Source organism: Rana temporaria, chromosome 5, assembly GCF_905171775.1.
Source record: "Rana temporaria chromosome 5, aRanTem1.1, whole genome shotgun sequence".
In the NCBI taxonomy this organism is placed as follows: Eukaryota; Metazoa; Chordata; class Amphibia; order Anura; family Ranidae; genus Rana; species Rana temporaria.
The window spans coordinates 370,318,946-370,343,501 of NC_053493.1; the positions used below are offsets into that span (position 1 = coordinate 370,318,946).

General features: G+C 46.1%; 1 protein-coding gene across 1 annotated transcript in view; it reads left to right on the forward strand.

The window, feature by feature from the left end:
- The first annotated feature begins 304 nt into the window (after window positions 1-304).
- Window positions 305-24,556, forward strand: part of CTHRC1 (collagen triple helix repeat containing 1) — a 37,798-nt gene continuing 13,546 nt past the window's right edge. Inside the window, exon 1 of the mRNA XM_040354821.1 lies at window positions 305-588. Coding sequence (XP_040210755.1) covers window positions 460-588 — 129 coding nt within the window. The 5' untranslated portion in view covers window positions 305-459. The remainder of the gene's footprint in view (window positions 589-24,556) is intronic.

Sequence of the window (24,556 nt, forward strand, 5' to 3'; positions counted from 1 at the left end):
CGGTTATTTTTTCTGAGTGATGTTTATTCAGAACATACCCGAGAGCTACATTCACCAGTATATACCGCCATTTCTCATCTGCCATTTAGTAGGGAATGGAAACACCACCACCCGTGTAGATCATTTCCTTTATTGTGTCCTCTGAAATAATATTGGACAGATGCAAGCATTTTATAGTAACTCCTGCTTTGATCTAAATGACAATAAAAGGTTTGTTGGTCCTTTGCGTTTGCACGTGGTGAGCAGTTCAGATTGAAGAGTTGAACATTCCTATATCCCCCAGAGGCTGACTAGCCATAGATGTAATAACACACAGTCCTTCAGTAGAAGCAGACAGTGTGTGATTCAGCTGCAGCCCTCTCCCCCCTCACTCCATCCATTCACTGCTCTGAAGACAGATCCACTGAGCACTGAGGCTGCAAACTTCTTCCAAGCTCCCGGATTTACTCCTCTCCTAAGATGTTGTCACTCTGGACTGCATTTCTTCTGGGCACATCATGTCTTCTTCTCCCTTCATTGTCTGAGCCTGACAACCTAAAGGTGAAACAAAGAGCCCTTCGTCAGAAAGACCTGGAAATCGTAGACAGAGTGAGTGAAATCTTCTTTCATCCATTCTTTTTACCTCTGAGCATCTCCAGCCTTCTCCTGTAGGATATCAGCTTTCACAAAGAGCTCAAATGGAACATTTAATGGTAGACGTAGGCAGCAGCTGTGGTTTTGCAGATGTGGTGGGCCTTCCATTGACAATGGACCTGCACCCGGGTCTGTGAGCCTAGATTGGGCCTAGGGTAAGGTGACCAGATTTTTTAAATGAAATCCGGGGACATATTTTTTCTTTACTAGTAATGGCAACAATCAGTGACGCTCTGCCCGTCGCTGCTCGCCTCACAGCCTCTCAAGTCTAATGCCGCGTACACCCGATCATTTTTCGTCATGAAAAAAAAAATAAGTTTTTCGGCATGTAGAAAAAACAAAGTTTTTCCAACTTCATCATTAAAACGACGCTGCCCACACACCATCGTTTTTAAAAAATGCTCTAGCAAAGCGCGGTGACGTACAACACATACAACGGCACTATAAAGGGGAAGTTACATGCGGATGACGCCACCCTTGGGGCAGCTTTAGCTGATTCCTTGTTAGTAAAAGACGATTTGCGCTTTTCAGTCTTTTACAGCGTGATGAATGTGCTTACTCCATTACGAACGGTAGTTTTACCAGAACGAGCGCTCCCGTCTCATAACTTGCTTCTAAACATGCACAGGTTTTTCACGTTGTTTTAGCCCACACACGATCATTTTTACAACCCGAAAAACTTCATTGTTTAAAACGTTGTTAAAAAATGCAGCATGTTTGGAATTTTTTTTTTTTTTTTCGTTTTTCAGAACCCAAAAAATGATGTAAAGCCCACACACGATCATTTGAAATGAATTTTTTTTAAAACAACGTTTTTTCATGTCGAAAAATGATCGTGTGTACGCGGCATTACTCTCCGGGCCCCGGCTACTACTGGATGGGGAGCGGAGGAAGATCAATCCGCCAGGGAAGGCAAGGAGACAGGCAGGTGGCTGGCCGGGTTTTGAGCCAAGGCAGAAGAACATGCGAGTGAATGCTGAATGGGCATGCACCCCAAACTAAAGAAATATTCCCTCCGCTCCGACCTGCACATGATCATCAGAAAGGGGCACAGATAATGGGAAAAACACAACCCCCCTATGCTAGTAGGCATGGCGGAGCGGGGGAGGGTGTAATTCAATTTTTTTATTTTAATTCTGCACTGACTGTCTTTGAAATTGCCCCTGCCCCCTATTAAATCCAATCTGGGGACAAAACCAGGGACAGTGTCCTCACTCAGGGGACTGTCCCCTGAAACTGGGGATGTCTGGTCACCCCAGCCTAGGGTGCTGCACTCTAGGGAAATATGTGGACAAGCGTTTGATGACTTTCGTGAGCACAGTCATACCCGTGGAGGCCTCTGATACAGATTAGTAGAGGTGATGTCGAAGGGTGCACATGATGTCCACTTTGACATTACTGGCCCATGAGCAATTGACGAATCGGGTATAGTTTTTATTCTTTTGATCATTATGAGAAAAGTGAGATTTTTTTTAATAAATCTTCTAGGGTACTGGTTATGCTATACTTATATAGTCACTCATATATTACAGAAATAGAGAGCATGGACAGCACCGTGGTTAAGTGGTTAGCACTTCTGCCTAACAGCAATGGGGTAGTTGGTTTGAATTCCAACCATGACACTACCTGCCTGGAATTTGCATGTTCTCCCTGTGCCTACGTGGGTTTCCTCCAGGTATTCCGGTTTCCTCCTACACTCCAGAGACATGCTGGTAGGCAGGGGCGGACTTACCATTCAGGCACTTGGGCACTTCACAAGGTCCCCATGCCACTAGGGGGTCCCGTCAGGGTTGCCAGGGAAAAACCAGGGACAGCATGTAAAAATCTGTGTTTTTTTTACATCTGTCCCTGAAATGTCCCTTACCGACATCCTTTTGGTCTAGAAATCCCAAGATAATAGCTGCCCTGCCTCTCCAGCACCTTTTCAGTGTGTGTTAGTGTATTCTGTGTGTATACTGTGTGTATGCATACTGTATGTGTGTGTGTGTATACTGTATGTGTGTGTGTATGTATACTGTGTATGCATACTGTATGTGTGTGTTTGTGTATACTGTGTGGCCCCATAATCTCCTATTGCCTGGGGGCCCCATAATCTCCTATTGTCTGGGGGCCCCATAATCTCCTATTGCCCGGGTCCCATGAGTTGTCAGTCCACCCATGCTGGTAGGTTAATTGTCTCCAATCTAAACTGGGCCTAGTATGTATGTGAGTTAGGGACCGTATATTGTTAGCTCCTTGAGGGCAAAGACTGATGTGGATAATAATAATATATATGTAAAGCCCTGCATAAATTGACGGTGTTATATAACTATCTATAATAAATAAAATAATTAAATCAACAGCAGGGACACACATTCTTAGTGGGCTTTAATTCATCCCCACTTTTTCCATTTAACAGCTAATGCTCCAACAGTTAACCCTCCAGCACTGCTTATACAATACAAACCAACATTTTGTGGACATCTGACCATCCCACATATACAGTACAAGCTTATTGGACATCCCTTTCCGAAAACAATGGGCATTGATATGAGCTTGCCCACGCTTTTCCCTTTACAGATATTAGAGGCCTCCAGTCTTCTCGGAAGTCTTCACACAAGTTTTTGGGCTTTTTCTTTGGGAATTTGGGAGTATTTAGCCAAAGGAGCATTTGTAAGGTCAGGCACTGATGCACTGTGCCTATTATTTCAAAAGTGTAGGCCACTCGGGTTCCTCTAGTCTAGAGCGTACTGTTGAAACCATGTCTTTGTGGAGTTGGCTTTGTGTACAGAGGCATTGTCATTCTGGAACAGAAAACAGCCTTCTCCAAACTCTTGGAACAAGGTTGGGGGCACACAGTTGTCTAAACTGTCTTTGTATGCTGGAACATTTAAAGTAGCCTTTAGCCCTGGTTCACACTGGGTACGATTTGGAACGATTTGAGATGCGATTTGACATGTCAAATCGCATCTCAAATAGGCGGCAATTGTCGGCAATGGCACTGTCCTAATCAGTGCGACGCCGCATCTGCGATTTCAAAAAGTAGTTCCTGTACTACTTTTTGCGATTTCGGGCCGCGATTTACAATAAATTGCGGCCGAAATCGCGGCAAATCGCGGCGAAATCGCGGTAAAATTGCGCATTTTACCGCAATTTTTAATTCGCAGCAGTGTGAACCTAGGCTCACTGGAAATTTCGAAACCCCAAAATTCTGAGGGGCTTCCACACATTTTTGGCCATATAGGTAGGTGTGGTTATCAGGTAGCCACAAATTTTCACAATACAGTATAGTGTGACACTTAACCCCTGTCTGGTGAACAGGTTGGGGACAACACCAGATAGGAAGTAATGGAAACTCTTGAACAGCCAATTAGCCAATCACTAACTTAACACTCTAAAGCCATAAACCAACCCTGCTGTTTACTCATCTTGTCCTTCACCAGGAACCTCTTTGTTGCAAAAATCACAGAGGTTTTAGTGCCAGAAGAAACTGCTGTGGATTTTTGGTGTGTTTCCTGGAGAGTCATCAGAAACCCTATTAAACTTTTAGGTCAACCTTGCTGTTGCAAAGTTACATAGTTAAAAAGACAGTTAAGGTGTCTCCTAAAAGCCTGTCCTTCTGCAAAGTCTATTCACTAGACGTGCACTGCCGAAATTTTTTTTGTTTGAAATTCAAAAATTCGGAACTCAGAAATTCAGAATTTCAAAACTTTTGAGTTTCGAAAATTTGAAATTTCAAAAATTTTGAATTTCAGAAATTTTGAATTTCGAAAATCCATATTTTCAGATTTTCGAATTTTCAAATTCTGAATTTTCAAATTTAAAATGTTCGCATTTTTTTAATTTTTGAATTTACGAAATTTACGAACTAAACGAATTGCACATGTCTACTATTCACCTATCCACACTCCTTTGGCAAATGCCTGCAGCAGGAGTTCACCTTGAATAAGCTCTGATGCTGGATGGTGTCTGTGCTTAGACAGATAAATTACCTTACTTCCCACCATTTGCCTTTAGTAAATTAACCCCACTGTCACTTTACCCTGAACTGGCAGACTGTTAGAATGTTTTTTTTTTTTAATAAAGAGACACTATTTGTTTTAAAAGAAACACATGAAAACATAAAACTAAATGTAGCACCCTCTAGTGTGTGCTAGGAGTTAGTACAGGTAAATTTACTGGCTCATGGTAAAATAAGTCTCTTGAATCTGGGTAAGGGGTGTATTAAGGTTCAGTGCGGGGTGACTTATCCTGGCAGCTCTCTGGTGCCTCCCCCCTGGTCTAGAAGGTTGGATAATCTTCTAGAATTAGAGGGTGGAGATTCGGAGAAGCTGCCTTGAATATTCATGGGGCCTTAGCCAATCCTCAGAGGTAGGTTGAGAAGGGGCTGAGATCACTCCATAAATAGCCATGAGCCATGCCAGCAGGGGCAGTTGGGTGGAAGATGGCCCAACACGACCAATAATCAACTTGAGGTAGACTCCAGTGTAGTGGGTGTAGTGCCCCCAGACAGGTCCCTCTCACAGGCCTCTCACTAGAACTTCTGGAAAGGAACAAGTCTCTGCCACCGACTTGGCTCTAGTAAAAACTTAGATTAGTAGTGAGACCTCTGCCACAGGCCCAGTACTCAGGAACTTGGATGGTAGAGCAAATCCTTCCAGTAACACAATTTTGCCTGAATCTCCCTCAGGTAGACTTGATAGCTAGGGGTCACCGACTGACAGTCTGCAGCATACAACCTGTCAGTGTCCGGTCACCCAGATCCCTGATGGATTGTCTAAGCCCTATTGGATCACCTGCCTCGGGGTTCACCTCAGACCGACTCCACATCGAACAGCACAACTCGCTTGGGATCTTCTCATAGGATGAGGGAACCCAGTAAATCACTGGGGTTCCTTTGCAGCATGAGGGCCCAAAGTCAGGAACTCTGCGTAGTACGTTCGCCCCGGCCTGGTAGGCCATATCACCGGGGCCCGCGATGTGCGCACACCCTAAATGTGGGTGCCGCACCTGGAACCAGGAACCCGTGAAGAACCCCACCTAATGGCGTCCGCCCCAGAAATACCCTCCCCCAGCATGCCCCGCGAGGGAAACACTCCTCTGAATTGGCTGCTGGAGAAAGGACACCTCCGCCTGTACCCCTCTAGCGCCACCTGCCATCCAGAGATGGAACTACATCTCTAGAGCACAGAATGACCCACAGGACAGTCCAGGGCTGGCGACAGCCAAATTCAAACAAATCAACATGGATGAGAGCAAATAACTCTCTCATCCCACTAAATTTGAAATAGCACCTGTACTGACAAGTACACAGGCGCTACATAGTGTTAAAAAATACAGACATTTTTTGACAAGTCTTTTATTAAAAATATCTTCCTCTACTTCTTCTCAGCTTCTTCCTCCATCTTCATCCTCCGGTCTTCTCCTTCTCCCTCTGCTTCTTTTTCTGCTCGTCTTCTTTCTTCTGTCTTCTTTGTCCGGTTTTCTTCTTCCTCTCCTGCCGCTCCCGCTGACAACCCTCTTCCGACGCTGCATCCTGCTGATCTGCCTGCGCCGATGTCAAGCATTTCTTAAATAATGATCTGGGCGTGGCAATCGGAATATGTCATCCAGAGGCCACGCCACCTTGTGATGTCACAGACCCATCATGCCCAGGGCGGTGACATCACATGGGGCGTGGCCTCTGGGTGACATAATCCGTTTGCCATGTCCCATCATTATTTAAGATCTGCTTAACATCGGCACGGGCAGATCAGCGGGACGCAGCATCGGAGGAGGGTCGTCGGCGGGAGTGGCGGCAGAGGAAGAAGAACACCGGACAAAGAAGACAGAAGAAGAGTGGAAAAAGAAGCAGGGGGAGAAGGAGAAGACCGGAGGATGAAGATGGAGGAAGAATCGGAGAAGAAGAAGAAGATATTTTTAATAAAAGACTCGTCAAAAACTACTTCATTTTTTAACGCTACACTACTTTTCTTTGGTGAATGGGTAGGGATACAACATACCCCATACTCATTCACATGTGGGGGTGGGTTCTGGGGGCTCCCTTTTTAAAGGCAGCTTCCAGATTTTGATAAGCCCCTGCCGCAGACCCCGACAACCACAAGGCAAGGGTTGTCGGGAAGAGGCCCTTGTCCCCATCAACGTGGGGGCAAGGTGCTTTGGGTGGGGGAGGCACAGAGCCCCCCCTGCCCCAAAGCACCCATCCCCCCATGTTGAGGGCATGCGGCGTGGTATGGTTCAGGAAGGGGGAGTTGCATCACAGTAGCAATAAAAAGGAATCTGCCGATTTGGAGGAGGCTGAGAACAACAGAAGGCACTTTTTTGAGCTAAGAATACATACTTGAATAAACCATTTTTTTCTAAACTCAGAGCTTAGTATCACTTTAAGGTTTGTTTCTATCTCATGCTAGACGACATATCCATGTGTATATACAGCTTATCAATGTAATTGTGCATCATCTCAGTGGGAATACTGTCTGTTTTGGATAGAGTAATGAATGACAGCCTATGGGGATGCACATTCAGTGCGCCTTTGTGTATGTGTGTGTCAGATGACAAAAAGATTTCCCAAGGCCTTCATTATTCCCAGAGGCAAGGTGTTGCGAAGGGGAGTACTCTACTCTCAGTTTACATGCCACCTGTTCATTCATCAGTGAAATGTGGTGTACAAAATGCAGTTAAAAATTTTCTGCCTCAGTTGCTCAGTTTATTACTCCCTATTTACTGTTTGCATTGTGCTGACATTCAATAGGGAGAGATTTACGAAGAGATGTTTATTTTCGAGCTATTCCTGCACTTTTTTTAGCTAAAGTAGTTGTAAACCAAATCACTAAAACCCATATAAGCTTTAAAGCAGAGTTCCCTCTAAAAAAAAAATTAAATTAAAGTCAGCAGCTACAAATACTGTAGCTGCTGACTTTTAAATGAAGGACACTTACCCGTCCAGGGTGCCTGCGATGTCCTCATCCAAAGCCAATCCGTCCCCTTGGCTCCAAGTGCAGGCACCAGCATTGCTAGTAAAGGAATCAGGAAGTGAAGCCTTGTGGCTTCACAGCCTGGTTCCCAGGGCAGGACTTAGGGTGGTGGGGGCCCCTGGGCTTGAGCGTTGAAGGGGCCCCCTGGAGCCGAGGAATTGGGGGGGGTCGAAGATGTTGAGCGAGGGGGGGGATCATAGTTGTTGAGCGGGGGGGGGCGAATTGAAGTTGTTGAGCGGGGGGGGGCGCATTAAATTTGTTGATCGGGGGGGTGAAGCCCCACACCAGACCCTTATCCGAGCACGTTAACCTGGCCGGCCGCAGAAAAGAGGGGGAGACAGAGCGCGGCTCCCCCCCCTCTCCTGAACCGAAGCAGGCCACATGCCCTCAACATGGGGAGGATGTCCCCATGTTGATGGGGACAAGGGCCTCATCCCCACAACCCTTGCCCGGTGGTTGTGGGGGTCTGCGGGCGGGGGGCTTATCAGAACCTGGAAGACCCCTTTAACAAAGGGAACCCCCAGATCCTGCCCCCCCCCTCTATGTGAATTGGTAATGGGGTACACTGTACCTCTACCATTTCACGAAAGAAGTGTAAATAGTTAAAAAAAAACACACAGACACCGTAGAAAAAAATCCTTTATTAATAAAAAAAAAAAATCCAGCGATGTGAATCCACTCTCGGCCCGGCCCCCCGCTCCAACGTTGTCTTCTATCCAGCGATGGATGATCTCTCCAGCGACGGATGATCAGCGGTCCGGTCCTGGGAAAGCCCGGTCTTTCAGGGTCTTTCCCAGTGACGTACGAGGGTGCGTCAGAGGGGGCGGGGTCACGTGACGGGTGGCCGCTTCCCCTATATAAGTAATTTCACAGCTCCAGCGCGTCATTCCGCTGGACACAGGAGCTCCCCTGCTGCGCTCTGGACGGATGGATCTTCTCATCGCTGGACCGGGCCGCTGATCATCCGTCGCTGGAGAGATCATCCATCGATGGATAGAAGACAACGTTGGAGCGGGGGGCCGGGCCGAGAGTGGATTCACATCGCTGGATTTCTTTTTTATTATTATTAATAAAGGATTTTTTTCTACGGTGTCTGTGTGTTTTTTTTTTTAACAATTTACACTTCCTTCGTGAAATGATAGAGGTACAGTGTACCCCATTACCAATTCACATAGGGGGGGGCAGGATCTGGGGGTCCCCTTTGGGGGTCCAGATTCTGATAAGCCCCCCGCAGACCCCCACAACCACCAGGCAAGGGTTGTGGGGATGAGGCCCTTGTCCCCATCAACATGGGGACATACTCCCCATGTTGAGGGCATGTGGCCTGGTGCGGTTCAGGAGAGGGGGGGGCGCACTCTGTCCCCCCCTCATTTCTGTGGCTGGCCAGGTTAACGTGCTCGGATAAGGGTCTGGTGTGGATTTTTGGGGGAACTCCACGCCATTTTTTTTTAAATTTGGGGTGGAGTTGCCCTTAAAATCCACACCAGACCTGAAGGGCCTGGTATGGATATGGATATTTGCAGGGAACCCTACGTCATTTTTTTTTTTTTTACGGCGGGGTTCCCCTTAATATCCATTCCAGACCTGAAGGGCCTGGTAATTTAATTTGGGGGAACCCCCACACATTTTTTTTTCTTTATGAATGAATCATCTCAAAGCCGGTTTTAAATGCCTTTTTTTCCTTTCAGAAATGACACTTTGTGCAGGGACAGTTCTATGTACGGGAAACATGCGCTTTTTCACATGCTGACTTTACACCCCCCCCCCCCCCAGGTACGAAATTTAAAGTAATATTACACTTTTATTGTTTCACTTTTAGCATTATTAAATTCACTGCTCCTGAAAAAACAGCCGTTTTTAAAACTTTTTTTTTAGCATTGATACATGTCCCCTGGGACAGGACCCAGGTCCCCAAACACTTTTTATGACAATAAATTGCATATTAGCCTTTAAAATTAACACTTTAGATTTCTCCCATAGACTTTAACAGGGTGTTCCGCGGCTTTTCGAATTTGCCGCGAACACCCCTAATTGTTCGTTGTTCGCCGAACAGGCAATGTTTGAGTCTTGTTGTTGTTTACAGTGAGAAAAACAAAAGATGACTTTTCATTGGTCCCATAGGCGTGCGCACCGGGGGAGCCAGGTCTGCCCAGGCACACCCTTCTCATGCTGTGCAGCACAAATTCCCCTACTGCCCTAGCTCCTCCCCTTCTCCCTACAGTGCTTCTGGCTTCCCTCCTCTCCCGCCGGATGTTGCTGTGGGGATGTTTTAGAATGAGTGGAGGAAGGGGCTGGTAAGTATGTAATTTACTGGCCCCTTCCCTTTCTGAATGAAGATCGTGAGTGATCGGTAGTGTGTGTTTGAGCTTTGGGGTGCACACCCTAATGCAATAGGCTGCGCACACCTATGATTGGTCCCTAAGAATCACTGCATGCTACATGTTGTTGCCTGCCTTCTGATATGAGCCTGTATTAATTATTATCCAAAGTTGCATGTAGTGTTGCCTGTGGCCAGTGTGAGTCATAGTGCTGCACACCAGTAATTCTATACTCTTCTAGCTCATTGCACAATGCTGAGAACAAAGCAATCATACAAAAGAGAGAGCTAATGGTAACACGGCTTGTGCACTCCAGCATTCCTGACCCCGCCGCAGCTTCACTAGGACTGGACGGGGGTACGTCTCAGATACTATGATTCAGTCTGAATAATAAGTCACATTCCAATGATCAGTGAAACACTTTATACTTGAAGATTTTTACACTTTTCCTATGCCTATGCTTCAAAATTGAGATAATACAGGTTATTGCCAAGGAAGAACTCCCAAGTACAGTAGTACCTTGGATTAGGAGCATAATCAGTTCCAGAAGAACAGAGGCGGCTCTCTAATTAGGCAAATTAGGCTGTCGCCTAAGGCCTCGCACTCACAGGGGCCTCGTGGCCGCCTAACTTACCCAATGCATTACCCCAGTTTTGAGGCACAGGGGACCTTAACGCTGGTGTGCTCAGGCAGCGTTAGGAGCCCTGACTTAGGAGCGGGGCCCGCCAGCATTCCTAACAACCAGTGAATATCAGTGACACCACCCCTTGTGATGTCAGTGACTCAGCATGCCCTCAGTCAATGACGTCATAAGGGGGCGGGTTCATCAGGTGACATCACTGGGTGGCCCCCGCCCCTTAGTTATTAAAGAGCATGATCTGGGGGCTTCCAGATTCCAAAAAGCCCCCTGCCCACAAACCCCCACAACCACTGGCCAGGGTTGTGGGGAAGAGGCTCTTGTCCTTGAATTATTTTTCCCATCATGGGCGTGAGTGGGGCCCCATGTCAAGTTTTGCCTAAGGCCTCACAAAGCCAAGAGCCACCTCGGCAGAAGAATGCTTGTAACCCAAAGTACTCGTATATCAAAGCGAGTTTCTCCATAGGAATCAATGGAAACTCTGATAATTTGTTCCAGTGTCACCCAAGACACCAGAGACTGTTCAGCGATACTTGCTTGAAGACACTCGGGAATGGAGTGTTTCTGAGTGTCCTTTAGCGTCCCCGAGTGTCTCACATCGGCTCTGAGTGTCTCCGAGCTTCATCGGCACCCCCCACACCTCTGGCCAAATGCGGTACTGCACACCCCAGAGGCTTGAATCCTGCTCGTCTTCCAGAAAAAGTTTGCAAACCGAGTCAGGATTTAAAAAAAAAAAATAGCTCGTATTGCGAAATGCTTGTAAATCGCGTAACTCACAATCAAAGGTTTGACTGTACTGGACAAAAAAAATAACATTAAAAGACACAGGAAAATCAAGTATTTTAAGTCTTTGCTTGCAGTGATTTTACTTTCTATAAAATTGCCTTATTGACTTTCAATGTGCCCCTGAACAGTCAATTCCTTGGCACAGCTCCCTCCTTCTTTGCATAACCTAGCCCTCTCCTCTTCTGGAAGTGTCTACTATCTGTGCTGGTCCAGCTCCTATGCCCCACCCCTTACCTCCCTACATAACTTTTAATGCAGCTGCCAGGGAAGGACCAAAGGGGAATACCATAGGGTGTCACTGAGTGAGAACTCTGATGCCGCATACACACGATCGGTTCGTCTGATGAAAACGGTCTGATGGACCGTTTTCATCAGACGAACCGATCGTGTGTGGGCCCCATCGTTTTTTTTCCCTGATGGTTAAAAAAAACAATAGAAAAAAACAATCGTTGTGACATCAAAAAAAAAAAAAAAACAATTGTGTTTACATCCACTTTAAGCACCGGTAAATCGGTGTGCATCTACCTTTTCGGCTAAAGTTCTGTACCTACCTTTTAGACTTTAAGGGAAAATCGCTCCAAGAAGGGAAATGAATAAATTCTAGAAGGAAGGTTTAGAACATCTGTTGAATATTTTCTGCTATCTATGTCACTACTCTGGAGAGTTCCATCATATCCTGTCCTGATAACGGTAGTCAGCGGCTGAGGAAGAGAAAGGAAATCTTTTCCGTTATGACGCACAGCGATAAAAACTGTGATCCCAAACGGGGAAATATTGGCTGGAATTCCACTTTAATGTAGTCCATATGTACATTTATGGAACAAGCACAAAACTTCTATTTAATGGAATGTAAACTGTTCTGGCTGACAATGTGAACACCTGTACTGGCTGCTGTCATGGAGAAGAGGAAGCAGAACACGGATCTGAATCTGTGCAAACATCTCAAAATTAGGCCTCATGCACATGGAAGATTTGACCTAAAATCCTGGCATTGGGCCAGATTCAAGAAGCAATTGCGCCTGTGTAACCATAGGTTACACAGCGCAATTGCTTACTTGCTCCGACGTAGCAAATGCTCCTGATTCAGGAACATCGCTACGCCCACTGCAGCCTAAAATCTGCGTGGCATAAGGCTCTTATGCCACGCAGATTTTAGGCTGCATTCTTGCGTTGGCTGCTAGGGGGCGCTTCCATTGTGATCTGTGTATAGTATGCAAATTGCATACTAACACCGATTCACAGCGTTGCGCGAGCCCTGCGTACGCAAATTACGTAGTTTGCGTACGTCGGGTTTCGCGTAAGGTTACACATCCTAATAGCAGGCGCAGCCAATGCTATAGGATACCCACGTTCCCGCGTCGCGATATTTAAAATCTACGTCGTTTGCGTAAGTGAATCGTGAATGGCGCTGGACGCCATTCACGTTCACTTTGGAGCAAATGACATCCTTGCGACGTCATTTGCCGCAATGCACGTCGGGAAAGTTTCCTGACGGAGCATGCGCTCTACGCTGGGTGCGGGAGCGCGCCTAATTTAAATGATTCCCGCCCCCAGCAGGATCATTTACATTGCGCGCGCTTACGCCGGGCAATTTTGCTGGCGCGCCCTCGCAATTTACGGAGCTACTGCTCCGTGAATCGAGGGCAGCGCAAAATATTTGCGGGGGCGCAGGGCAAAATCGTTGCCCTGTGCCTCCGCAAATAAAGCGCAAATGTACCTGAATCCGGGCCATTGTGCACAAGGAGTGGCAGGTATTGTGCACAGCGGGTCTATAGAAGGGAATGGCTGTATGCGGCTGTACTTGAGTATACGATGGGATGATTTTGTGCAACACTGCAAACACATGCATGCACACAGGACATATTCCTCAAACACAGAAATTCTATGTTCAAGAAATACACTATATTGCCAAAAGTATTGGGACTCTTGCCTTTACACGCACATGAACTTTATTGGCACCCCAGTCTTAGTCCGTAGGGTTCAATATTGAGTTGGCCCACCCTTTGCAGCTGTAACAGCTTCATCTATCCTGGGAAGGCCGTCCACAAGGTATAGGAGTGTCTATGGGAATGTTTCACCACTCTTCCAGAAGTCCATTTGTGAGGTCAGGCACTGAAGTGGACGAGAAGGCCTGGCTCTTATGCCGCGTACACACGACCATTTTTCGGCATGAAAAAAAATGTTGTTTTTCAGCATGTCCAAAAAACGACGTTTTTCCAACTTCATCATTAAGGCTCCATTCACATCTCCGCGACAAGCAACGCCGCGTTTTTTTTTTTTTCAAATTCTTCCCATTGCTGTCAATGGGCGAACGCCAATGTCGCCTGAAAAAAAGGGTCCGGGACTTTTTTTCAGGCGACAGGCGTACGGCGTCTATGAGATGTGAACCATCTCCATAGACAGCAATGGGAATTTCCCCCTCTAGCGGCACAAGCGTCCGGCGTCGGGCGTTTTGTCGCCTAGATGTGAATGGAGACTAAAAACGATGTTGCCCACACACCATCATTTTTGAAAAATGATGAACAAAGCGCGGTGACGTACAACACGTACGACGGCACTCTAAAGGGAAAGTTCTATTCGCCTTTGGGCTGTTTTTAGCTGATTCATTGTTAGTAAGACCCCTTTCACACTGAGGAGTTTTTCAGGCGGTACAGTGCTAAAAATAGCGCTGCTTTACCGCCTGAAAAACGCCTTCACTGCCTACTCAATGTGAAAGCCGGAGGGCTTTCACACTGAGGCGATGCGCTGGCGGGAGACAAAAAAATCTCCTGTCAGCAGCATCTTTGGAGCGGTGAGAGGAGCGGCGTGTATACCGCTCCTTCACCGCTCCTTCCCATTGAAAACAATGGGAAACCGCGGCAATACCGCCCGCAATGCGCCTCTTTAGAGGCGCATTGCGGGCGGTATTAACCCTTTATTGGCCGCTAGCGGGGGTTAATACCGCACCGCTTGCGGCCGATTCCCGCAGCAATCCCGGCGGTATAACGCCGCTATTTTTAGTCTGAAAGGGGCCTCAAAGACGATTTGCGATTTTTTGTCTGTTACAGCGTGATGAATGTGCTTACTCCATTATGAATGGTAGTTTTACCAGAACGAGCGCTCCCGTCTCATAACTTGCTTCTGGGAATGCGCGGGTTTAAAACGTCGTTTTTGCCCACACACGATCATTTTTAACAACACGAAAAACGATATTTTAAAAAACAACGTAAAAAAATGCAGCAGGTTCGAATTTTTTTTTTGTCGTTTTTCAGAAACCGAAAAACGATGTGAAGCCCACACACGAACATTTTAAATGACGTTTTTAAAAACGTAGTTTTTTTTTATGCCGAAAAACGATCGTGTGTACGCGGCATTAGTCTCTACTCTTATTCAATCCAAAGGTGTTCTATCAGGTTGAGGTCAGGACTCTGTGTAGGCCAGTCAAGTTTCTCCACCCCAAACTCTCTCATCCATGTCTTTATGGACCTTGCCTTGTGCACTGGTGCGCAGTCATGTTGGGACATGAAGGGGTCATCCCCAAACTCTTCCCATAAAGTTGGGAGCATAAAATTGTCCAAAATGTCTCGGTATGCTTATGTAACTTAAGAGTTATCTTCACTGGAAGGCCCAACCCTTGGAAAACAACTCCACACCATAATCCTCCCTCCACCAAATTATTTGGACCAGTGCACAAAGCAAGGTCCATAAAGACATGGATGAGTGAGTTTGGGGTGGAGGAACTTGACTGTCCTGACCTCAACCCTATAGAACACCTTTGGGATGGATTAGAGCGGAGACTGTGAGTCAGGCCTTCTCGTCCACATCAGTGCCTGACCTCACAAATGTGCTTCTGGAAGAATAGTCAAACATTTCCAGGGGTAGGTAACCTGGGGCCCTCCAGCTGTTACAGAACTACAAGTCCCATCATGCCTCTGGGAGTAATTGTAACTGCCAGCCTTGCAATGCCTCATGGGAAATATAGTTCCACAACAGCTGGAGGGCTACTGGTTGCCTACCCCTGCCTTAGACACACTCCTAAACCTTGTGGGCAGCCTTCCCAGAAGAGTTGGAGCTGTTATAGCTGCAAAGGGTGTGCCAACTAAATACTGAACCCTACTGACTATAAATGGGATGCCTTTAGGCTGGGTTCACATATGAGTGAATTGGATGCATTTTCACCACATCTAATTCGCATGACATGCAATTGCGACTGGCTGTAAATGTACCTCTTGTGATGTTTTCTGTGCATTAAAACTTTTTGGACGTATATACGATCCGTGGTGTGCTGGCGAATATGTTCATGTGGTTGTAAATGGAGCCGGTTCACACAGATCGGCTGCGGTGCGAATTCCAAAAGGGTACCTGTGCGTTTTTCGCTGCATCCAATTTGCATGAAATGCGATTGTCCAGAGAGGCCACAGTGAAAATTTCAAAAGGGGACCTGTGCATTTTTTGGTCCAGTTCAGGTGCGAATTCAGGCAAAAATTCTGAATTGAATTGCACCTGAACCAGTGGCAGGAGCGCACCAGACCACAGGCTGGAAACCTTAGCCACACATATTTTTGTAAACCTGCCTTAAAGTTCTTGTGCGTGGAAAGGCAGGTGTCCCAATACTTTTGACAATATAGGGCTAGATTCAGGTAGCCCGCCGTAAGTTTGTGCGGGCGTAGCGTATGTTATTTAGGCTACGCCGCCACAATTTAGAGAGGCAAGTGCAGTATTCACAAAGCACTTGCTCCGCAAGTTGCGGCGGCGTAGTGTGAATCTGCCGGCGTAAGCGCGCCGAATTCAAATTGAGAAGAGGTGGGCGTGTTTTATGCAAATAAAACATGACCCCACGTAAATGACGTCTCTAACGAACTGCACATGCGCCGTTCGTGAAAGAATCCCAGTGCGCATCCTCGAAATTACGCCGCAAATCGTCAATGCTTTAGACGTGAACGTAATTTACGCAAAGCCCTATTGGCGAACGACTTACGCAAACGACGTAAAAATTAAAAAATTTGACGCGGGAACGACGTCCATACTTAACATTGCGTACGCCTCATATAGCAGGAGTAACCTTACGCCGGAAAAAGCCTAACGTAAATGATGTAAAAAAATGTGCCGGGCGTACGTACGTTTGTGAATCGGCGTATCTACCTAATTAGCATATTCCTTGCGTAAATCGACGGAAGCACCACCTAGCGGCCAGCGTAAATATGCAACTAAGATACGACGGCGTAAGAGACTTACGTCAGTCGGATCTTAGGCACATTTCGGCGTATCTTGTTTTCTGAATACAGAAAGAAGATACGCCGGCGCAGATTTGAATTTACACGGCGTATCAATAGATACGCCGGTGTAAATTCTTTCTGAATATAGCCCATAGTGTATATCATATGTGCATGTTTACTTCTCAGAGGGGCGGTAAACTCTACCGCACATGTAAATGAGGCCTTAAAGCAGAACTCAAGTCAAAAAAGATAAAAATGAATTCAAAGATAAAATAATAACACCAGCTTTTGCAAGATTCACTTTTAGTTCAGATATTTTTCCCTGCAGTACTTTTTTTTTCTGCTTCTACACATCCTCAGTTTCCTCATTTACTCTGAGCCTAGGTCATCCTAGACTCACTCCAGTCTGTGACTGGGCAGTGAAAGGAGAAGAAGTGCAGATGAGTTCACCTCTCTGTCATCCTGCTCTCTGCTCCTATCAGCATGCTTTTTGCCAGAGGATGAACTGATTGGCTCCGTGTGCAGCTTCTTCTTCTTCTCACACTACAGCCCTGCTGCACAGGAACTGCAGGAGGCTCATACCGGGTCAAATTTAGGTACTTGCATTTAAAAACAAATACATTTATTAATATAATAATTAGGGATGCACCGATATATCGGTGCCGATACATATCGGCCGAAAACAGCTGTTTTGGCGACATGCCGAAACAGCTTTAAAATTGCCGATATGGGCATCGGGTGCCCGTAAAAAAAAATGGTCGCTGGGCTGTCACGGCTCCGTCCTCTGCATGAGCCAATGAGTGTCACTGCCTCTTGAGTCCTCCTGACTCGATCCGCTATTCAAAAATGGCGCCGGGTGGCGCCATTACGTATCTGCTTATGCGCCGCCTGGCCGAGCGGATACAAGCTTTCCCGAGCCCGGCCGGCTTCGGGCTCAGGAAAGCTCGTATCCGCTTGGCCGTGCTGCGCATAAGCAGATACGTAATGGCGCCATCCGGCGCCATTTTTGAATAGCCGATCGAGTCAGGAGGACTCAGGAGGGACACTTTGGCAGTGACACTCGTTGGCTCGTGCAGTGCACTCGCCATAGGCAGAGGATGGAGCAGTGACAGTCCAGTCCAGCAGAGCCCAGCACAGCACAGGGGCCAGCACAGCACAGAGCCCAGCCATGTCCAGCACAGCCCAGCTTTAAGGTAATAAAGAAGCTGGTGGTGGCAGTAGGTAATGGTGGCAGGAGGTGGTGGGGGCATGAGGTGGTGGGGGAAGAAGGTAATGGTGGCACAGTGGTAGGAGGTGGGTGAGGTAATGCTGGCAGGAGGTGGTGGGGCAGGAGGTGATGGCGAGAGCAGGAGGTGATGGCGGCAAGAGCTGGCAGGAGGTGATGGTGGCAGGGGGTGGTGGGGGCAGGAGGTGATGGTGGCAGGAGGTGGGGGTGGTGTTTTAACATACAATTATTAAAAAAGAAAAAAAATAGTCAGTTTCGGTTTCGGCCTGACATTTTTTTTTATTTCGTTTTCGTTTCGGTTCTGAAATTTCCATTTCGGTGCACCTCTATATGATGTCAGCACTGAATTAAAGTGTGTATTTTTATATCTGCCTAGAGTTCCGTTTTATACAGTAGAGTCATTCTTGAAAATACAGATGAGGATTAACCTCCCCCTCCCCCATTCTAGTGCTGGCACATTCCAGTGATTCACTTAGTTACACCAGGCACGCCAATTCTGCTCATTGAAGTGCAAAGCAGTTCACATCGGGTCTCATCACATCTTGTCAATCACTTTGACTGGCATTGCAATGTTGAGACTAATCCATAAAGAAACAGGATTGTTTATCCTACAAAGGCACCATAACAATAAAACACTAGAGAATACAATTCTTCTCATCCCATTCTATGGGCTGACGCTCTGCAAAATGCATGGAGAGCAGCTGACATTTCTCATGTGTAGCACTACCCTTCAAGGAGCTGCTGGTTAGATTTGGGTTTTGCACATTACCTCAAAGTTCGTTGTCCAGGGGAGAAAGTCTGTAGAAATTGCAATGTCCACACAAGATATAAAACCTTCAACTGTAGACTTTTTTTTTTGTATTAAACTTATGAAGGAAGTAGAGAGTATAGAGAGAAGGGGAAGGTTCAGGTACGCAGTACAGAATGCACAATGGTACTCAAAGTTCCATTATTCACCACTCAATCCTGAGTGGGTATTGCTCACCCGGATAGAGTTAGACCCCCATGGCCTAGCAGCCGGAATGATGCTCGGACAGTATAGAAACAGTCTCTGCCACAGACCGTCTGAGAACACAGAATGGATATTCAGGAATCCTCTGCCACAGGATTCAATGTCCTGCCTTACAGCCAAAGAGCCTTTAAGCCAATCCAGCTGACTTTAAGTTGTTGTAGGTGTAGCGCCCCCTTACTTTTCAGTATGGGCGCTACGCTACAGTTAGTGGGGAATGGGAGGATTAGTTTACTCCCATTCATAGTTTATGGAAAGTTAGGCTGTTGCCAATTTTCAGAATTTGTCCTGTGGGTCAGTCTGCGCTCCGGGGGTGCGTTATCACCCCCGGGCGGCAGCTGGCGCTAGAGGGGTTCTGACAGACCCACCTTCTCCCAGCAGCCAATCAGAGGAGTTCTTCCCTCGTTGGTCATGCTGGGAGGGGATATATCTGGGCAACCGCCTTTGCGGGGCCCGAGTTCCAGGTGCGGTACCCACCTTCAGGGTGCGCGCATCCATGGGCCCCGCCACCGTGGCCTGCTCTACTGAGGTCATGCACCATGCGGAGCCTCATGAGAGGATCCTAAGCCGGGAGCTGTGCGATGGGGGATTGGCCCGGGAGAACCTAGAATCAGAGGTTGTCCAGGAGGCCTAGACGAACCATCGGGGATCCGGTCACCACACTGTATGACAGGTATGCTTAAGCTGTCAGTGGGTGACATTATCTGAACTGACTGGGAGGATTCATTTAATCTAATTTCACAAATCTCAAATTGTCGAGCCTGTGGCAGAGGCCTGTTCCTCCCAGTGATTCTTTTTTTTTTTAGATTATAATTCTTTTTTATTTTAAAACAAATCAGTACAACACATATATATTAAAAAAAAAAAAAAAAATACATAACAGAACATTATTACAAAACAACAGTCACAGTCCGTCTTATTATTATACATCCCCTTTAACCTTGTTGTCAGTATCAAACATATATCTCCTTCTTACATATCTCTCCCCTTCCCGAGCATCCCTGAGAGAGAAAGAAGAAAGGGAAAAAAAAAAAAAAAAAAAAACACAACAACCCACCCTACTTCCCTCTCCTCCGACCCTTCTCCATATTTCTGTGGTTTCTCATTAAATCCCACATATACCCAATCCAAGTTCCCGGGCTCCTTCTATACCATTCAGCCTTATCCCCATTAACCTTCCCCCCTGTGGTCCATATAGGACTTCCAGGGAGTCCAAGTTCTTAAATATTTTTCCCTTTTATATTGTGTTGTCAGGACTAACTCTTCTAATTTGCTTATTTCCCTAACTTTACATATCCACATCTCCGCTGTTGGTGGAACTGGTGACTTCCACCTCTTCGTTATACAGGCCTTAGCGGCATCTAATAGATGGCATATAATCATTTCCCTATAGGCTTTTTCTGGTATTTGGTTTAAATGCAGAAGATAGAATTCCGGATCTTCCGGAATCTCATAATCTGAGCAAAACTGTAAAGCACTTTTAATCTCTGCCCAAAAACTCCTTAGCATTGGGCACTCCCAGAATATATGTAGCATCGTTCCTTTGCTTCTCTGGCACCTCCAGCATTTATCTGATACCTCTGCAAACATTTTGCTTAACTTTTCTGGTGTCCTATACCATCTTGTGAAGATCTTATAGTTTGTCTCTTGTATTCTCACACATATTGATGTTTCGTGTGTTCGCCTGTATATGCATTGTCGCTGTTCCGAACTGAAGGACTTCTCCAATTCCCTTTCCCATTCCTGAACGCACCTCAGAGGGCAACCTCCTGATCGTACTAATAACTCATAGCTTAATGAAAGACTATGTAGTAATGTTCCTTGTTCGTTACATATTTTCTCGAATTTCATGAGTGGTCTCTCAAAGCTCTCTGGATTTGGCAAAGTGTTCAGGAAGTGAACTATCTGAAGTGCATTCCAGAATTTCAAACGGAATACATTTCCTATTTCCATCAGTTCCGCTATGGTTACCCATCTTCCCATGTGGATATACCTTGCTACTTGTATACACTCTCTTTTTCTCAACTGCCGGAATGCTCCGTCTTCGTATCCCGATGGGAAGAGGGGGTTACCTATCACTGGGTATAGTGGGGAGGTCCTGGGCTCGATGCCCATCATAGGTAGTGCTGCTGCACAGATCCTCACCGTGTTACCCACTATTGGATTTTTATTCATTTCTTTAGGGAGTGAGGCAAACCACCACGGTGCTCTTTCTAGAGGTGTTTTGAATTGCGCCTGTTCGATTTGTACCCATAGCTTCGTATCTGAATGCCTATTCCAGTCTATTAGCCTGTTCAGATGTGTTGCGTAATAATATTTCCTTATATCTGGGACTCCCAGTCCTCCCTGCTGCTTAGTGCTCATTAGTTGTTTCCTATGTATCCGGGGGTTCTTATGTGCCCATATGAACTTAAAGATCACTCTCTGACACTGTTTAAAATACTTTGATGGAATATGTATTGGTAATGTTTGTAATAAATACAAGATTTTCGGGAGTATGTTCATCTTAATAATATTGCAGCGTCCTAGCCAGCTATGAAAACCCTGGTTCCACTTATCCAATAAGATCTTTACTTTCTGTAAGAGGGGTGGGAAGTTCAGCTCAAAGATCTTCTCCACCTTCCCTGCTAATTGTATACCAAGGTATGTCAGAGCATTGTCAGTCCATTTAAACTTAAATTTTTGTTTTAGATAGTTTATCGCTATATGTGGGACGTTTACCCCCATCGCTTCCGATTTATTAAAATTGATACGTAGGTTTGATAAAGATCCGTATCTCTCAAATTCCTTCATTAATTCTGGAATTGTAATCAACGGGTTTGTAAGACTGAACAACATATCGTCTGCATAGGCTGTAATTTTACAGTGGTTCTTCCCTATTTGTATGCCAGAAATATTAGAGTTTGCTCGTAGCGTACACAAAAAGGGCTCTAGTGACAGGGCAAATAGAAGTGGAGACAGAGGGCAGCCCTGTCTTGTCCCATTTGAGATTGTGAGGGGCTCGGACAGAATTCCGTTGGCCCGTACCTGGGCTGTTAAGCCTGAATACATGGAGAATATCCACTGTATTATTTTGTTCCCAAAGCCGCCATATTTTAGGACTGCCCTCATGTAACTCCACCTCACCCTGTCAAAGGCCTTCTCTGCGTCCGTATTGAGAAATACGCATTGCGTCTGTGTTGAGTTGGCTAACTGCACCAGGTTAATTGCCTTGATTGTGTTGTCTCGTGCTTCCCTGGTAGGGACAAATCCCACCTGGTCCAGGTTTATTAAGTCTGGGATATGTTGTTGTATCCTGTTTGCTAAGACCTTGGCAAAAATCTTCACGTCCGAATTTAATAACGAAATTGGTCGGTAGCTTCCACATAGGGCTGGGTCTTTCCCCTCTTTTGGTATCACCGAGATATATGCTAGCAAGGTATCTTTGGCTAAACTGGCCGATGTCCCTAAGGCATTAAATAGTTTAACCATATATCCTGATATCGAGGGAAACAGAATTTTATAATATTGACCTGTAAAACCATCGGGTCCCGGGGCTTTCCCCCTTTTCATTATGCTTACTGCTACTTTAATTTCCTCCTCGGTTATATCGTCATCTAATTTCTGTCTATCCTCTTCTGATAGTCTTGGTATTGCGGATTCTGTTAGATACAAATCAATTTGTTCTCTAGTCGGGGGCTTGCTCTGTATATTGTAAAGAGAGTTATAGTATTCCTGGAACTCCTTCGTTATATCATTTGGTTTTGTAACCCTGTGTTTCTTGGGTGAGTTAATATGTGGAATATAGTTACTCAGCTTCTGTTCTCTTAGTAGCCTCGCCAGTCTTTTCCCACACTTATTCCCTGACTCGTATTCAGCCTTTTTGCATCTCTGCATTGCCGCTTTTACTTTATAGTACAGGAGATCTGTGATTTCAGTTCTTTTACTAGCTAGTTCTTTCTCTACATTTGTTGACCATGTTTGCTTATGTTTGCCTTCCAAGATGGCTAGCTCCTTTAATAGCCTGTTTAACTTTTCAGTACGTTTCCTTTTGATCCTAGATCCATGTTTAATTAACACACCTCTAATAACCACCTTGTGTGCTTCCCATATAATTCCAGGGTCGCACTCTGGTGTGTCATTAGAATTGAAATAAAACCTCAATTCTTTAATTACATCTTCTAGGACCTCCTTATCTTCCAACAGGCTTTCATTTAGTCTCCACTGATTTGGTCTGGACTGTCTTAAATCTTTTAACTCATATACCAGGAAGATCCCAGTGATTCTTAAGTGGCGCTCCGGCTGCCAGGCCTGTGATAGACGCCTGTCCAGGGGTACTTTACCTACCCTGATTGTGGTGGCGACGAATTGTGTTACATTATTGCTGAGAGCAGGCTTGCTCTCTTTCATATCCAAGGCCTGATACTAAAGTTTCTCTACGCTCATCAACTTTTCTCTATTGTGTGTCATGTTGATGTTGGCCATGTTAGGCCTTGGAATAAAGAATTGAAAACTCAATTGACGTCTGGACACTTGCTCTTTATTCACACTCACTTTTAACCCTAGACCAAGTCAGAAGGTAACGCAAATAGGCCGATCCCAAACTAAACAGCGGCTCCTTCGGGGGTGAGCGCTACATAGGTTACGGTGCATCCTTCAATAAGTTACCAGGCCTCTCCCAAAGTACCAGCCTTCTGCTCAGTCCTTTCCGGGACAGGTCCTCCCCTGGCTTCCTTCATTGAGTGGCTTCCTCCCGCAGGACAGACAGCACAGGATCACCTTCAAAGCATAGGTCCCAGCCAGGATAACTGGGCCTACTTGACAGGAACACAGCCTCAGACCAACGTGGTCCCAAGACTGAAATCACACACACTCACCTCGCTCCAGGAGGGCCACGAGGCGAAGGACCCGGAAAACAGCGTATTAAGTATCCCCTCCCATCATGCACAGCGGGGTCACCACTCCCACTGTACCGCTGCTGAGGAGGGACACCCAATACACCATGGTACACCTGCGTTCTAACATGGACCTGAAGTGGTAACAAGGGAAAATACTATCAGGCAGTACCACAGCCAGAACAGAGGCAAATTTGTGTATAGTTCAACATATTGGCCCAGACATCCCCTAAATTTGAAATAGCGCCCCCATCTTCGGGAGCAGAGTGCTAAACATGTAATATATTTAGTGTTTAGGAGCCTTATGTATTAAGAGTGTTGTGGGATTTGACAGCTGATCTTTTTTTAAATTGGCCAGGAAAGAGACCTGGATATAGTAAGAAACCGTGTGACATATATAGGAGTGTACTGCGTCTTAGATCCTTCCATGTCACACTCTGATTGCTGGCAGGGATTGCTAAAATATACTTACCGTATTTGCTGGCGTATAAGACGACTGGGCGTATAAGACGACCCCCTAATTTTCCAGCCAAAATTTTGGTTTTGGGATATAATCGCCGTATAAGACTACCCCCTTCCTACTAGTCATGCCTCACCTCACGGTGCCACCATTACATGCCAGACCTTGTCACTACATACCAGACTGTGCCCCATTACATGCCAGACTGTGCTCCATTACATGCCAGACTATGCCCCATTACATGCCAGACTGTGCCCCATTACATGCCAGACTGTGCCCCATTACATGTCAGACTGTGCCCCATTACATGCCAGACTGTGCCCCATTACATGCCAGACTGTGCCCCATTACATTCCACACTGTGCCCCATTACATGTCAGACTGTGCCCCATTACATGCCAGACTATGCCCCATTACATGTCAGACTGTGCCCCATTACATGCCAGACTGTGCCCCAGTACATGCC